The sequence below is a fragment of the Polyodon spathula genome, chromosome 19 (assembly GCF_017654505.1).
Source record: "Polyodon spathula isolate WHYD16114869_AA chromosome 19, ASM1765450v1, whole genome shotgun sequence".
Taxonomy (NCBI): Eukaryota; Metazoa; Chordata; class Actinopteri; order Acipenseriformes; family Polyodontidae; genus Polyodon; species Polyodon spathula.
Window position 1 is genome coordinate 31599839 of NC_054552.1, and position 17686 is coordinate 31617524.

Sequence of the window (17686 nt, forward strand, 5' to 3'; positions counted from 1 at the left end):
ACGATGTTGTGTTAACATATTGAATTACATACTGCTTTCTAGTTTTCCACAAACTTCATGAAAAATTGAGAAATGTACTACCGCTATGGCTTCCGGTAGACTTTTTCAATATAATTTTGTAGTTTCTCTGATTACATGACGTTAAATAAAAGATCTACATTATGCTCATATAGGTTTTTTTTCCTTTTAATTCTGTCGCAATCCTAAAATTCTAGGTGATGCAAAACGTTAGGCCGTAGCTGTAGGTAGAGTTTCTACCAACCAGCCAGAAACCAGAAACACTACCCACATGAGGCGGGGCTCCTTTTGCAGACTTGTTTTTTGATCTCTGCACAGCTGTCCTGACTGAGGAGAGGTGTGTCTAGATGAGAGGGGCGTGTCTAGTTGAAAGGGTCGTGTCTAGATGGAGACGGGGCACATGATGATGCGGTCCTCCAGCATGACGCTTACCACCAGGAAGAAGAAGTAGAGTGCAAACATGGTGCAGCCCAGGAACTTGTTCATCTTCCACTTGCAAATGGCGATGGAGAAGATCACGAAGAGGAGCATGAGGAAGAGCAGCACGATGGCGCAGAACAGCCCGTTACTGCTCACCGCTACTGGGGTGAAGCCATTGATTAAGGAGTACATCAGCCAGGGCACAGGCAGACTGTGGAGAGAGAGGGGAAGGGGGTTCGGTTCAGCCTCACAACTGGAGAGATCCGACAAGCCGGTCAAGGGACATAAGTGTCCCACAAATACAGTGATGCATAAGAGCAGAGACCTAAAGAGCGTCAAAGGAAATAGGAACCAGGGTGAAATCCCCCCTTTTTTTAAGGAAAAAAAGCATTTTCTTTCCATTTACATTTTCACAAAACACAAAAAAATCTCTCTGTGCCAGTACGTCACTATCAAAGGATAGAAGCAAGGGTTTCTTTTCGTGAGGAGGATGTCTGGGATATGATTGTTATAAAGTAGGACAGTTATTGTTCCTTGTGAACTAGAGCTATAGAATATACAGTATCTCTTACAATGCAGTTTAGGTGCCGTTTTAACCCTTTGTGGTACAAATGATGATAACTTTCTTATTATTGCAATGAGGTGCACAAAACAGGGTTTAAAATGTACTGAGAGGTTGGATCTGGTCATAAAAATAGTCAGTTTTCTCCTTGTGATACCTGAGTATAAATAAAAGCTGACTGGAAGAATATTTTCCTTTCATCCGGGGTGCTGACATTTTTACTGCTGTACTGGCATACTGATCCGTAATCTGACAATGAAAAGACAATTCCAAGTACAAGTAACGAGTCTTTACCACATCCCTAGTATCTGTATGTCCTTTAGGTTTTCAACTGAAGTAAACAGAATTGTAATTCTGGACCCAGTGCAAATGCCCAGGACAGGTTGCCAGCTGTTGGTTTCTCGCTGGTCACGGTCACTCACCCGACAGTGATGTCGAAGATGTTGCTGCCCACAGAGCTGGACACGGCCATGTCTCCGAGACCCTTGCGTGCCACGATGACGCTGGTGATCAGGTCAGGGATGGACGTTCCCGCTGCCAGGATCGTCAGCCCCATGATCTCCTCCGAGATCCCGACCGTCTCTCCGACCTGAGAAAAGAACACACAGGTCACCGCTTCGAGGAACAGCAGCAAAACAACACACAGGTCACTGCTTCGAGCAACTGCAGCATGACAACACACAGGTCACTGCTCCGAGGAACTGCAGCATGACAACACACAGGTACACACCGCTCCGAGGAACTGCAGCACGACAACACACAGGTACACACCGCTCCGAGGAACTGCAGCACGACAACACACAGGTACACACCGCTCAGAGGAACTGCAGCACGACAACACACAGGTACACACCGCTCCGAGGAACTGCAGCACGACAACACACAGGTACACACCGCTCCGAGGAACTGCAGCACGACAACACACAGGTACACACCGCTCCGAGGAACTGCAGCACGACAACACACAGGTACACACCGCTCCGAGGAACTGCAGCGAGGAACTGCACAACACACAGGTACACACCGCTCCGAGGAACTGCAGCACGACAACACACAGGTACACACCGCTCCGAGGAACTGCAGCACGACAACACACAGGTACACACCGCTCCGAGGAACTGCAGCACGACAACACACAGGTACACACCGCTCAGAGGAACTGCAGCACGACAACACACAGGTACACACCGCTCCGAGGAACTGCAGCACGACAACACACAGGTACACACCGCTCCGAGGAACTGCAGGACAACACACTGCTCCGAGGAACTGCAGCACGACAACACACAGGTACACACCGCTCCGAGGAACTGCAGCACGACAACACACAGGTACACACCGCTCCGAGGAACTGCAGCACGACAACACACAGGTACACACCGCTCCGAGGAACTGCAGCACGACAACACACAGGTACACACCGCTCCGAGGAACTGCAGCACGACAACACACAGGTACACACCGCTCCGAGGAACTGCAGCACGACAACACACAGGTACACACCGCTCCGAGGAACTGCAGCACGACAACACACAGGTACACACCGCTCCGAGGAACTGCAGCACGACAACACACAGGTACACACCGCTCCGAGGAACTGCAGCACGACAACACACAGGTACACACCGCTCCGAGGAACTGCAGCACGACAACACACAGGTACACACCGCTCCGAGGAACTGCAGCACGACAACACACAGGTACACACCGCTCCGAGGAACTGCAGCACGACAACACACAGGTACACACCGCTCCGAGGAACTGCAGCACGACAACACACAGGTACACACCGCTCCGAGGAACTGCAGCACGACAACACACAGGTAACACACAGGACAACACACAGGTACACACCGCTCCGAGGAACTGCAGCGACAACACACAGGTACACACCGCTCCGAGGAACTGCAGCACGACAACACACAACACACAGGAACTGCAGCACGACAACACACAGGTACACACCGCTCCGAGGAACTGCAGCACGACAACACACAGGTCACTGCTCCGAGGAACTGCAACAGAACCACCCACAGGTACACACAGCTCTGGCAGTTAAACCTATCCAGAAAGCTCTACCTCATGAGCTATTTAGCAGTTTCTTAAGGCCTGTTGTGATCAACTGAACTTCTTATTCACAAAGCCAACAGCGGTTTAGAAAGTTTAGTGAACATCCGATTGTATTCTATGAATGCGATTATTTGAACTCATATGTCATTCCATTTTGTTATTACAACACGTTGCCTGTGTAATTACAATGTCATTACTTTACAGCTACTTGTATTACTACACACTCAAATCCAGCTGTTATTGTGAGCAGGTGTGCTTGGTTATACACTCAATCAGTACCTGGTGGGCCCACCACACCATGAGGTAGGAGAACACAGCAATCCAGATGATGGATCCCAGAAATGTCATTGCAAAGAACTTCTTCGAGGCCTGTCCAAGAAGAGAACAAACCCACACATCAGTCCAGCATCACTGCAGAGCTCGGACATGTCCTGTGCAGCTGTGAGGATTACAACTAGCTCATTCTGTATGTCTAGGCTTTAGTACCAGAATCATAATCAAACCGTATTTTTATACAAGACAAATCATTTGAATCTGTTCCGAGCAGTGAACTCCATTGCAATCAAAGGGTCCTAGATCTGCATTCTCAGTAGGGAGCTTCACATTGTCTCAGAATGTGACTAACATGTATTTTTTATTATTATTATTTTTAATAGTGGGAAATGGGGCAATTATTGTATTATCAACTTTTTAAATACTATGATCCTTGGCTGATTATTGTCCGCTGCTCTTGACAGCTCGGAGGGAGGGACTGTCTTGCTGCCCCTCACCGCATTGCGGACGTCAGGCACGGTCAGCCACAGCGGGAAGACAATGGGCAGCAGGAAGAGGTAGGTGGCCTGCTTGCGCCTGTTGTCTGGCCACTCCAGGGACAGGGGCTTGTCATTCTCTTCCTTGTCCTCCTCCTCCTCCTCTTCCTCACTGTCCTCATCATCGATATCTTCATCGCTGTCTTCTGAGTCGTCCGAGCCCTCCGCTTCCTGAGTCTGGACACGCACACACACAATAGAGAGAGAGAAGTGGCATGTTAGGACATGCCTGAAACACGATGACACATACAAGGGGGCTGTGAGTCAAGAGACGGCCTGAAATAAATAGAGCTGAATAAACCTTCCAGAGACTGACTGAATGAAACAGCTGCAGACACTGAGGCTTTTGTACAGTCTTCCACAAGAACCTTGACATGTTTCATTTCTTGTCATTTAGTCGGCCTTGAGCAGGGAACAGGAACACAAAAGAGTGCCCTTCTACAAGAAGCGTTTCATTATTCCAAACCACTTAGCAAAAATCTTTCAGCTGTGATGCCTTCAAATGAGCTTTCAGCTTCAAGGTAAAAGGCACAAGGCTGCAATTATCACAATCAGATTCCTCTTAGCAGAAATTATACTTTAACATGTGCGTCTGAGGCCTCAGCTCATTCATTCTGAGTTGTGCCACTCTGTAATGTTAACACTCAGGTGGAAGGGTTCATTTGTTTTTGTCACCCATCTCATTTTAAAAGCCTGGCAGGTGGAATATCGCAGCCGCACCTCATTCCCTTCAGGAGGGTCCTTTTTCTCTTCCTCTTTGGCTGGCTGGGATGTGGACGGCTCTGTGGGAGGGGCGACCTGCACATTCACAGGGTCGGGGGCGTCCCCTTTATCTTCTCCTGGGTGAGACAAAGAGAGCACAGTGGTGCAGCTGTTAGGACAAGCAGTGCACTGCATGCAAACTCTTCAGGGTCAGTGCTAGCTGCAAGCTCTCACATCTTACCTAATTTCAATCTTCAGCAGATCAGTGAAAATAACTGGGATGGGACTGAAAAAAAAATCAAACAGACAATGCGAACAAAAACAGCAAGCAAGCACAAGTGATTCTACTGTGCTGGTGTCTTGATGGGGTGCAGACTGAAGCTGTTTTACACTGGGACTCGCAGCCTGTTTTGTGACTCGAACAGCTTTGCTTAGCTGTGTATGTGTTTGCTCACGCTTTCAAAAATATCCTTTCATGATTTTTGTAGGATTTTCTTATTTAGTATTAGTCTAGTGCTTCGGTGTAAGACGTCCATGGTTGCTGCAGGACAGACACTACGCAAGTAGATTGACAGATGGACAGGCTTACACATTAAGAAATAGGCATATGTTCAAGTTAAGTTGTAACCCAGGACAGACCAGCTCATCACTGATGTATTGTTGTTGTGGGAAGCTCTGCTGATTTACAATATGCATAGCTTGTGTTGCAATCTTTCTAATACAGTGAGGGAGGATGGGGGTTGGGGTGCTGTTTACCCAAATCATAAAACAATTAAGATGATTAATTACATTTACCTAACTAAACTAAATCCTTGAACAGTTAAAGTTCCCATTTTAGCTTATTTCGGTATTGCATAATGTAAATACACAGGGGTTGATTTGTAAACAGAATGGTACTAGATCTTAAAATGAAGGAAGAGGGATAGTCTTGTTGTTTCTAGACCTGCTGTCCTGACCTAGATCTACAGTAGATTCCTTATATGCTTCAAGTTTTCATCTGCTTGTGGTTTTCCTGCCTTATTGCTGGTGTCGGTAGCTGCATGCCCACCTCTGCCCAGCCCTGTTTTAATATAATCTCCAGGTTTGAACAATACCAGCGATTGAGCGGTTAATCTGGTGACGATGACACTGCTGTTGTTAACAGCGCTAGCTTGTTGGAGTTTTGCCATTTGGGTTATGATTAAAAGTTGCAATTTTCTTACTCATAGATGTTGCATCCTAAAAGATATCATTACAGTGTGCTACATGTTTGTCATTCAATTCATGGGACAGGAAATCGTTCATTTTACAGTACATTTATTTATATAGAGATATTTCTTTTGCAAAAAAAGAAAAAGGTTTTGTAAAAGGCACTGGATCTGGGATCCGGCACAAACTAACCCCTGTAAATACAGCAGCTTTACACTTTCTCCTTCCTGTCTCTACAGAGAGGCCGCGGCTATGGAGAGGTTTACATGATTCATTTCTACACACAAGCTTTTCTTATCTTCTCTGCTGTGACTGAAACACTGCCTGGTGCTGGTGTGTTAAATGAGACAGTTTACTGCATGAACGCTCTAAGCAAACACTCAGTTTTAAACATTCTCAGTAACATTTCCTTTATTTTTCAATTCTGGAATTCGGACGCGATTTCACTTGCTAGGGCAGCTCAAAATTTAAATACATTGTCGCAATGGTAAAAGGCAAGACAATGGATATTAAGGCCTTGGCTATCGCTACTTAAAGACTCACAGTAACTGCATGCTTCACATGCATACAACACCCACAGCAGTAGAAGTAATAGCTATTCAAGAGGCATAGATACAGGGCAACAAACCCTAAACCAAGTCAAACCTACGGATAGCACAGAAAGAGGTAAGGCCAAGCACAGGTGATCACGTGAAGAGAATACAATGTGTCAGTGCTTTCTATCACACCTGACTGGCACCTATAGACTATCTCAGCTTCACATGCGCATTTTTTTATACTGTGGCTCCAGTGTTAGCCTGTGTTTAAACGGTGAGAAACGGAAATAGCCTTGGTTACTGGCTAGCTCACCTGCTGCTTTGCCTTGTCCTTTGCTCTCTACCTTCCCTCTTGCCAAGTCATTCAAGATCTCAGCCTTGTCCTTAAACTTATCTGTAGATAAGAGAAAGTAAACGTCTCAGGAAAACCCACCGTTCTTCGTGTGGCTCCCCCAACATATAGTGAAGTGTATGTCACATGGAGCGCAAGGACCCTTAGTCTCAGAGCATTGGGGCCTGGGGAGCCCCCCTAGCAATATGGAACAATGGGTCAAGGAGAGGTGAAACAAAACTACAGGATAATTGAAAGTGTGTGGAGGAACTACAGTGAGGAGCATTCGATCATACTGCAAACTGTACAGTTACCTTGTATGGGATAATCTTAACTGTTTAAATAAAACAAGGTCAACTAACAGACCACCACCAAATCTTCCCAAACAATTTCCTTCTCCCTACCTTATATATAAAAAGGATGGATTCCTAGATTACTCTACAAATATAAACACTTTCAGAAAGACTACAAAAATTCCTGGTCATCCCAGGTGCACAACTTAGGAGAGTCTATGTGAGGGGAGACACACTAAGTAATATATTGCAATACAAAATCAAATGAAATAGAGGCTCTTAGGTTATAATAAAATATAGGCTCTTGTTCTTAACCTCACAGAGGGATCCTCAACTACAATTCCATGCGCCAGATTAGAGGGACTACATCTGAAAGACTAAAACAAGGAAGAGCCTATGGGTTAAGCACTGAGCCCCTTTCAAACTGAGCTTTATATCTCCATTTAACAACGATTCTACTGGAAAGAGACAGGTCAAAAAGAAGAAATTAGGCTTGCACTTAAAAATAATGTGGCTGAAATGTCAGTAAGAAAAAAATATATACATATGTATATACAGTTGTGTGCAAATGTATTAGACACCCCATTGCTTCTGTAGTTTATTGGACTCCATGCTTGACAAAAGTGCCAACTGTACAAAAGAAAGTGGGTGGATACAACTTCAAGAACAAGGGAATCAAATTCCACCAGAGCTTGTGAGAGAGTACACAGACACAGTGCCAAAAAGATGCCAGGCTGTTATTGGTGCCAAAGGTGGCCAGACTAAATATTAACATTAAAGACACTCAGACATATAGCTGTGTTTTTCGTTTTTAATTAGTTTCATGTAAGATGGGTTTCTGTAGTAAATTCATAGGTTTTTTTGTGTATGTGCAAAACGCAATAATAACAAATCTTGAGGTGTTTTAATAATGTGCTCACTACTGTTCACTACTGAATATATGTGAAGGCATGCTGGAAAAACAAAAAAATGAGCAAAAAAAAATAATAAATACAGAACCAACAAGACAAAAAGTACAAGAAACAGATGGAAAAAAGCAGAAGAAGAGACCGGGACCTTGGCTCTTACCTTGCACGTGTTTGGAAGCGGAAGGTTGAAAATCTCCATTAAAGACAGTTTCTAAAGCATAACGATATACAGCACAAACTGAGCAAAACAAGAACACTACATGAACAACTTCACTCTCTTTATTCTGAGGCCAAGTGAGTTTAAAAGGGGGCTTTCTTATGGGCTAAATTAGATAGAACCTGAAATAATCTGCCAGTCTTGTCTAGTTGCAGGCACAGGTAATTACTCTCCCAGTGAGTGATGCCATCAAGGAGCAATGAGGAGCTAGAAACACTAGGAACTAGTTACACACGAGTTACACAGTAGTTACTATATGTGATCACCAGTAGCAACCTCCTGAGGTTTACATTGCTGTTTTAGTAGCTGTTTCAGCTACACAGCTGTCACAGTATTTAACACAGGTACTTACCTAATACTATTTATTTGCTGGATAACTCAAAGGTACATGGTGTTGGTCAGTTGTGCTTCCAAAAGTCACTGAATCGTGACTCTTCAGATGCATAGGATGGTCAGGGTGTCTGCCAGTAACCTCTACATGACACATAGTGTAAAGATTACCCCGAGATAGCTGGGGCCACACCTTCTGTGTGTACCCACTCCCCAGGGCCACATGTGGCTCTCAGCTTGTACTATGAGGATCATGGGAGAGAGATGTATTGAAATTACAAGTGACAGTTTTGAAACAATAAAATAATTCCATGGTGCAGTGTTGAATTGTAAAGTGTCCCTCACAAAGTGTATGTGAGGAGTCTTATAAACAATAGGCATCATGAGATATTCAAATATGATTGAACAATACTTGTATGTTTTTCAGCCCTCGCTATATTTATTCAGCTACAAAGTCTGCACTGGGTTCTTAGTGGTAGACGATAGAGATGTGAAAGTGAATGGAATCTGTTTAAGGGTGGTAATGAGTCCTTCTCAGTCTGACTGAACTGTACACAGTAATCAAGGGTTTATTGTTATTTCTTATTGTCTCCCTCTCAGCCAATGCCTTGAGACTGCCAATAACATAAACAGGTTTTCCACAAGTGCCTGCTCTTAAAAGAGTAACACTGCACTATTTTATTGAAAACGGAAAGCAAATATTCTGGCCCAAGAAGAGACTAAAGACAAGAAGACAGGACTACATTAGATTAAAAACAGTTGGCTACCTGACTTTGCCACTTGTATTATGTCCAAAAACGTATTTATTGTTTTTTTGTTCTACAGACAAATTAACAAAAAGCAATTATTTCTCAACAGCTTATCACTTGAAACTAATGAGTGTTTATCTGTCTTGTATACTAAAACCAGAAGCCATATGATTGTTTATTATGATTGCTATCCTAAATGTTTTTTTTGTATTGTTATTAATTAGACAAAGTGATGCCAGAAGTGCAAAAAATAATGTGCAGCATTGTTAGATCTACAGCATTGTGAGATTTGCAGCACTGTCAGATCTATACAATGTGCTGCGTTTTCAAAGACAGAACGCTGGAATCCCTCCTAAAGGTTCAGATTAATACCTGTATAAACAGTGCCGTCCAGGCATAGAGCATGCTGGGAGCTGCCAGATCACTATCGAGCTAAACGGATTGGGCTCAGGAAGGCAGGCTCTTATCCAGATTTGATCAGCTGTAAATCTGATAAGAGAAGAACTTCCATACACTGCACTTGAAACACATTGCTCTGGGGGTGGGCAGAGAAATAATTACACCAAGACACAGCTGAAGGTCATTCCCACGAGGAAGGGAGCCGGTGCCTGTGTAATGTGCAAAACATGTGTACCAAAAAACACAAGCTAATTGCTTAAAGGAAAACAGATATACAGGTTATAGGATATGTTAAACTGCTTTTCATTTGAACAACTAAACACACACTGCTTCATTCACTTCTGAAATGCGAATATCTACTGACTCTTGCCCTCACTTAATGGTATCACGACATTCCTATGATGGAGAATGGCTGTAAAGTTCTTTGAACAAATACAGAAATATTAGAACCACATTATAGGGGGATTTCTACATAACACTAGGTTATAAGCTCATTAAATTGTATTTTTTTTAAACATGTTTCTAGGTATATTTTTTTTCCCCTAATTGAGATCAATGGGTATGTTTGGTTGATCTTAACAGCAGCTTATCTACATGGCACTGCCATTTACATCCTTGCAACAGAGCCCTTTGCTTACTGAGGATTAGAAAACTACCTAGACATGCCAGCCTGAGTGACTGTGCTCATTATATATGTGAAAAGCTCACTTCCTTCAACTTAACCCCCCCCCTGAAACTATGTTAAAGTTTCTATGCATCTTGATCACTTGCTAACTAGCTTTAACACACAAGCACACACACACACACACACAAAGGTTTGTCTGTCAGCTGACAGCTCGGAGGTCCTGTTTGATCACTGTATTGACTGATACACACACAGGCATTTATCTGCTTAGTATCAATCTCTGCTTAACTCATTTAGAAACATGCAGCAGATAATCCCTTTTACAAGGAGAATGGCAAGTGGACTGTTACCTGGCATTAATATCCCTCACTATGGCTGGAGGCTCTTAAAGTTATATTCACAGGTTTGGTGTAGTAAACTGCAACGGGGCACCAGTTTCCTTGGCTGCTTGGTGTAGGATTAATCCAGTAATTAGGGTGGCACACCAACATGTTATTAATTATATGGGCAGAGCAGTAGGGCAGTAGGGCAAGAAAATCTTGGGAGGACATTTTCTCGGATTTAAAGAATAAATTTTAAAAGCATCACGGCTATAAGAAAATGTCTATACATTGAGATCAAAAATGATCTGCATGATGGTCTGTAATGACTCATAACTAACTGTAGTACACAAAGGTAGATAAGGTGTAAAAACGCTTTCAACGTAATAGCAGAATTTCCATTGTAAGATGACTGTTGGATGAGGGTGCGGGATAATGGCACTATACTGGTGCACCTCATCTAAACCATTTTTTTCTTTCTGTAAACAGGGTTTTAATAGACCAGTTGTGTTGGAAACCAGTCACTCTGTTCCACATATTGGTGGCATTTCCAGCAAGGGGGGGGGGTATTTTATTGGCAAGCAAACCTAAGCTGTGATTAGCTTAACTGTCTAACCAGGGAAAGCTTGTGTTTTCTAGTGATCTGTGGTGACGGGCACTTATACACTGAACAGCCTATTCCCCTTACCTTCCACCAGAGGGTCCAGCGTGTGGATCATGAGCTGGAAGATGGTGTTGCGCATCGTGCTGTTGTGGAGGGAGGCAGAGCTACCACCCCGCTGGAGCGATGGCTTGACCTGAAGAAGAAGAAGAAGAAGAAGAAGAAGAAGAAGAAGAAGAAGAAGAAGAAGAAGAAACAGCCTCTTCATGATACCTTTTTAAATCACTCAGAAATATTTATTTGAAATCTGACCAGGGTTGCAAATCCTGGAACTACTGACACTGACCCGGAGCATGTACAGTAAATTGGAATTGTTAATTTTTTTTTAGGTTTTTATTTTGTATTAATGTTTTTTTCTGATTTTTTGAAGTATTTTTATCCTGTTTGAATGATTTGTATCATTTTTGCTCCTGACAGTTGTATAGCTCAAGTGTTCTATCCTGGTTAAATACATTTCAATTTGGTCATTTGCATTTTCATTTTTCAATCAGTGAGCAGGCTCACAAAATCTTGACAACATTCAAATCAGTCCCACCGACAGTTATTGAGATTTTACTCTATTTTCACTGCAGGACAAGAGCGGCAAATTGCTTTTGAGACAGATTGATTTGGACTCAGTACAAGTGCCAATGATGAAGTGATCAGAAGCCGTGGTGCTATGACTACAGACACCTGTTTCCATGCTCCAGCCAGCCTACCTTCAGTCTGTTTCTGACCACAGGAGGCAGTTGTTCCTCCCCTCCAGCAGATCCATTGCTCTGTGAACAAAACCAAAGTAATGCAATGTATCGCTTAAGATTAAGAGCCAGAGTATTCTGTCAGGGTTCTGTCAGTATATTGTTATATCTGTCAGGGCTCTGCCAGTATATTGTTATATCTGTCAGGGTTCTGTCAGTATATTGTTATATCTGTCAGGGTTCTGTCAGTATATTGTTATATCTGTCAGGGTTCTGTTTGTATATTGTTATATCTGTCAGGGTTCTGTCAGTATATTATATCTGTCAGGGTTCTGTCAGTATATTGTTATATCTGTCAGGGTATATTATTATTCTGTCAGGGTTCTGTTTGTATATTGTTATATCTGTCAGGGCTCTGTCAGTATATTATATATTCAGTTATATCTGTCAGGGTTCTGTCAGTATATTGTTATATCTGTCAGGGTTCTGTCAGTATATTGTTATATCTGTCAGGGTTCTGTCAGTATATTGTTATATCTGTCAGGGTTCTGTCAGTATATTGTTATATCTGTCAGGGTTCTGTCAGTATATTGTTATATCTGTCAGGATTTTTGTTATATTTGTTATATCTGTTATATATTGTTATATCTATCAAATTCTTTCAATTGAAAATAGACACAACAAAAAAAAATCCAAGCTTTTCATTTTAAAAGGAATGCTTGCTTTGAATGTGCATGTTATTTCTTTTTCATCTACCGACTATCCAATGGCACGTTTATTACTGCTTCAGCATGCACATCGCTGTTACCTTTGATAGTCGCCTGGAGAGTTCACTCTGTAACAAGACCATTTTAAAATGACTGCTGCGGGGGGTGGAGGGGGTGCTACGGGTGCACACCGCTGGTAAACAAGGCAATGCGCTGGACGTGAGCGTGGATTACAGACAGGAACTCTGCTCTATCGAGTCGAGTCAGAATAGCTCTGCGCGCTGTTCCTGCAGTGAAGTCTTTGTGTGATTACTGCTCAGAAGAGGCCTCTTCAATACAGTCGCTACTCAATAAGCAATGCATTCATAGTAACTGCTTACTGATAAATATGCTTTAGGATACAGCAGAAAAAAAAGAAATGCAGCTTCTAAATCCTACATTGTAGATATGTACGTTGGTGCTAATGAGAGCAGATTTACCAGTATGAAGAGTATTTTATTTTAATCCTCTGAGCTGTACACAGGGAGACACACGATTCTTTATATTCAAGGCTGCTGTTCATGGTATATAATCAACGGTGCCCTCTGGAACAATGGCATTTAATTGGCATCATTTTCGGAAAGCACATGAACAGGCTTTAAAGCAGTGTTTGCATGGATACAACAGGAGAGGCGATATCTTTTTCTTAATCTCACAATAGATCAAGACTGAACCCTGCAGGTCTGATATGTGTAAATGAATGGCTTGTGCTTTACTTAAGCCTTACACTTATTGTGTTTATATAAGAGCTAATAACGGGCTTGCTAATGAATGCCATTATGCTTTTATTCATGGTTAATATGCAGGCAATTTAAATATTTCTAAAGGCATTTTTACAGATGACAGGGCTTTTCATTAGTTTCTAAATAGATGACTATAGCTTAAATAGTAAGTCATTTTAATTAATTTTTTTACATTTCCCTTATTACATTTTTTTTACCACCATTCCAAGTGTTGTTCCAACAAATCATGTGACAATGTAACCTTTCCACTCTGTCAGCCCCACCTTACTGCGCTGCTACATTGTGAAGCTCCACCATTTGTCAGTGAATAGCAGTGATTGGCTGTAAGTGATGGAGCTGCCTGTCAGCTGGGATCTCTGACTAATTCATAATGAAACCCTGTGACCCAGCATGAATAAGCCTGATTTAGCATGGCGGGGGGTCTCCTACAATCAACGATATCAGCTTGTCTTTCAATTACATTTTATAAGTGCTGAAGATTGCATTTTACTGTTCGCACTAATGAAAACACCTGGTGGATTTTGAGCTGAAGAGCGGATGAGTGGTGGTTCAGTAAGGATCTTACATGTTTAGTGTGTAATATTAAACATAAAGATCTGCTCTACTGTATCTGCAAGCTATGAAACTGTGACCTTGTGTTGGAATGAAATTAGACTGGTTCAGTTTTGGTGCTGAAAACACTTTCCAGTCGCTGTGTCTCCTAGTATTATTATAGTATTTATAATTATAATTTATAAGCTTTCAGTCCTTTAACCCCTCAAGGTGCACAAGGAACTGAGCGGTTGTTCAAACGATTTATTTTTAAAATATATTTTCAGAGTGACTCACGTATCAAGAGGAAACTGATTATTTTTATGAGCAGATCCAGCCCGTCAGTACATTTTAAACCCTGTTTCGTGCACCTCATTGCAAACATACGAAAGTTAGCATCATTTCTATTTGTGGGACACATAAGTCTGATGTAGCTTAAAGGGTTACAACAACCATATCCCAGACAAACAAACAGAAACCCTTGGTGCGTGCACATTTACTCATAGTGACCAGTGGTTTCATCCTGGTTCCTATTTCCTTTGACTTCTACAATCAAAAACATTTTCAAAAACCATGAAGTGGAATCACTCTGTGGTGGAGCTGCAGCAAACACAGCGGCTGGACAGGTTTGTAATGATTGTTTTCAAGCTCAGCTTGGCTGTCCTCATGGTGCTTAAAATACACTTAAATACAAAAAATATGAACTGCACCAAATAGCTTTGTAAAAAAAACAAAAAACATTTCCTTAGTTTATTCTGCTGCTAGCACCACTCAGAGTTCAAGCCTCATTATGATCTGTTGTGTGGTGAACTCCTCTCTTATTTGAGTCAACATGGTATGTAGGGTGTGCCGGCTTGTGCATCTCAAGGAGCTTCCCAATCAGGGAGACTGCACTGCAGGACGACACCTCGGAACAGTGATTAAGAGTTGAAGGCTCTGTCAGACAGCAAGGCTTTCAGCAGGGGTTTGAAGAGCTCCTAATTCCAAAGGGGTCTGAAGTGGCTCACACACGTCAATCAGCAAACACAATGTGGATAGTGTAGCTTACATCCATTCAGCATTCAGAGAAGCCTTGATCAGACTATTGTGCATATGCAACAGACGCTCTGCACCTAGAGAATTGTAGTTGAGGCCTGTATAATTAGCAGCACATGATTGCGTGTTTCTCAGTGCTGGTCAGGGAGTTGCACCCTGTCAAGGCTGCAGCGCTTTAAAGTAGGATCATTTGTGTTGTCCCTCCAAAGCCAGTTATTTCACAAAGCACCTCTTGCTTAGCTATCCCATGCGGTGGGAGGGTTTGGGATTTCCCGTAATCAGAAAATAACATACAGAAACATGTCTATCATCATCTGTTTGTGCATACCTATCAGTCTGAAATATGACAAAGACCGCCAGCTCCATGGCTGACAGTGACCCTTGTGAGGTGAGCACCAGAAAGATTACAAATTAGGGGTGTAAATATTTTCCTTTTCTTGCTGGCTTTTATTTTCCCCCAGTGAAAGCAAAAATACCAATTCAAAATCCAGACAATATTAACATGTGCAGGATTACGCTTAGTAGATTGAAAAAGCAGAAATGTCCTAACCCTCTTGCCCTGAACAAATTATATTGAAGTGTCCCTGACAACCTAACCTATTCTACTGAGGTCCTATTTCAACTACACTATCAATGTCTTTAGTGATGTGAAGGGTCAATAAATCAACTGAGAATGAAAACACTAGCAGGATTACTATAGAGTTAAAGGAGGGTGATATTCAGAGACCAGGTGTTGCTGATAGAAGACTATGAAGATGTGTCTGATGCTGCTCAGATGTTGCATTGATCCAAAGGACTACAAAGACACAGACATGTGCAAATCCAGGAAGATTTGCTTACCAACTTTATTAAGAAGTCACATATAACATGAATCTTCCACTGCTAGCTATATGCATACACACAAGTGAGTTGGCATAAGCCCTTTGGCTGCTGCCTGTATTCTTAGTGCCTCACTTTCTCCAGTCTCACTGCAGATCTTTGCTCTCTCTTTGATTGGATTCCTCAGTATACTGTAATGGATTGGTTCTAAAAGGGATTAGGCTTACTTCAAATTGAAAAAAAAAAACCCTGTTAACCCTTTCATGTATGACAACATGGGGACATATAGAAGACGCACATGCATGATGACCTTAGGATATTCCAATAGTTAGCACATGAAAGGGTTCAAAGCTTTGTTCAATATGGTTTTGATGTATGTAGTACGTCTGTAGGTTAGATTTAGATTTCATGATGTCATAAGGCAGGTTGCTCTTTCTGGTGACCTGGGATTGTATTTTCTTGGTCTTGGAGGATAAAGGGCAGAATGTTCAGACAGGTTTATAACCCACTGCTGGTATTAAACCATTTAATTAAAATCAACAATGAATGCATGTGGTTTGCAACTAGGGGGAAATATTTTTTTAAATGATTACAAGGCCAGAATACATACAGACACCAGTGTTATTTATATACCATGCAAAATGAATACAACAAATCTATATACAATTGTGACTGTCAATGTACTCACCTTGCCTGGTTCCTCCAGCGCGATAACTCTGACAATGCTTTTGTGTTTGTTGAGTTGCGCTTTAAAAAAGTGCTCCACCGGCACGTTGTATTTCATGAAAATCACGTAAAGCACATAAGCGCCGAGCAGCATCATACTCTCCCACCACATGATGAAGTTGTCCAGAAAGAAAACGATGAGCAAGACGAGGCCGAGGATATAAAAGGATACATCTCGGAAAAGAGGCCACCAGGTCAGGTGCAGCATCTCCCGGGAGAAGAGGGCGCACATGCCGATGACGAAGAGAATGTTGAACACCGCCGAGCCCACGATGGTGCCGATCCCGACATTGCTGTGCGAGATGAAGACCCCGATGAGCGAGGTGAAGAGCTCCGGAGCCGAGCCGCCTGCTGCCATGAAAGTGGCACCAGCAACATCATCAGAGATTGCCAGCTTATCGGTGATAACCCCCAAAGCAGGGACGAAGAACTCGTCGCACACAATGGCTAGGGACACAAACATGTAGATCATTCCAAAAATATGAAGGAACACCCAGCCTTTCCGACGCTCCTGCACCGTGAAAATGTCCTCAGGGTATTCTCCTTTCGTGCGATGCGGGATCTCGAGTGGGGTGCTGGAAGCATTGGTTAGGACTGTTGTGTTGGGTACTGGGGTTGTTGTAGTAGGTATCGTGGTGGTTTTAGCTGGCTCTGGGTCTACAACTATACAGTGCCTTATTGTAGTTCTGGCTGTGGTCAGCCGGGTGTGATCTGTTGTTGTTTGAGGGGGGTCTGTCGTGTCATCAGCTGTGGTTTTGTTTGAGAGCTCCCTGGTTTCCACGTCGAGAAAGCTGTCCACATTGTCACCGTCATCGTGCCTTGTCCAAGGTGCTGACCGCCGGCTGAACGAAAGCTGGTAGGCGAAGCAAACAAGCACTCCCGTTAAGAAAAAGACAATTCGATTCCACTGAAGCCTCTTTCTCCTGTGCAAATACATGTTTGCTCAAATGATATGTGTGTTTGTTTTTCAGCAACAGTTATTCTAGCGTCCCCCCATCCAGTCAGTATCTGTCCTCTTTAGCTTCAGTTTTCGAGGTGAAACCCCTCTTGCAAAAAGTACGAGTCGCGGCTTGAAATTTCATCTCATTTTCACTGGACAGTCTCGCAGAAGCCGCAATCTATTAAATAAAAGACAATGTATATGTTAATATATCTTTGATCATTTATTAAAATATCACATAACGAACTGCGCGCCCGGGAATCTGTTCGTGTACATCGCAGTACTGTACTGGAGTTAAGCAGAACTTAGGCAATAGCGAAACACTACAGTG

General features: G+C 42.7%; 1 protein-coding gene across 1 annotated transcript; it reads right to left on the reverse strand.

The window, feature by feature from the left end:
- Positions 1-179: 179 nt before the first annotated feature.
- LOC121294934 (sodium/potassium/calcium exchanger 1-like) lies at positions 180-17551 on the reverse strand. Its single transcript, XM_041219154.1, has 7 exons — positions 16363-17551; positions 11166-11256; positions 4600-4718; positions 3841-4056; positions 3350-3439; positions 1423-1589; positions 180-649 (listed from the first exon to the last, which is right to left on the reverse strand). The coding sequence occupies exons 1-7, from the start codon at positions 17350-17352 to the stop codon at positions 400-402; spliced, it is 1923 nt and encodes a 640-aa protein (XP_041075088.1). The 5' UTR covers positions 17353-17551; the 3' UTR covers positions 180-399.
- Between the last annotated feature and the right edge of the window lie 135 nt (positions 17552-17686).

Coding starts and splice junctions, on each gene's coding strand:
- LOC121294934 (XM_041219154.1), bottom strand. CDS start 17,352: ATGTATTTGCACAGGAGAAAGAGGCTTCAGTGGAATCGAATTGTCTTT. Junction 4,057..4,599: donor ACCCTCCTGAAGGGAATGAG/GTGCGGCTGCGA, acceptor GTGCGTGTCCAG/ACTCAGGAAGCGGAGGGCTC. Junction 3,440..3,840: donor TGCCTGACGTCCGCAATGCG/GTGAGGGGCAGC, acceptor CTTCTTGGACAG/GCCTCGAAGAAGTTCTTTGC.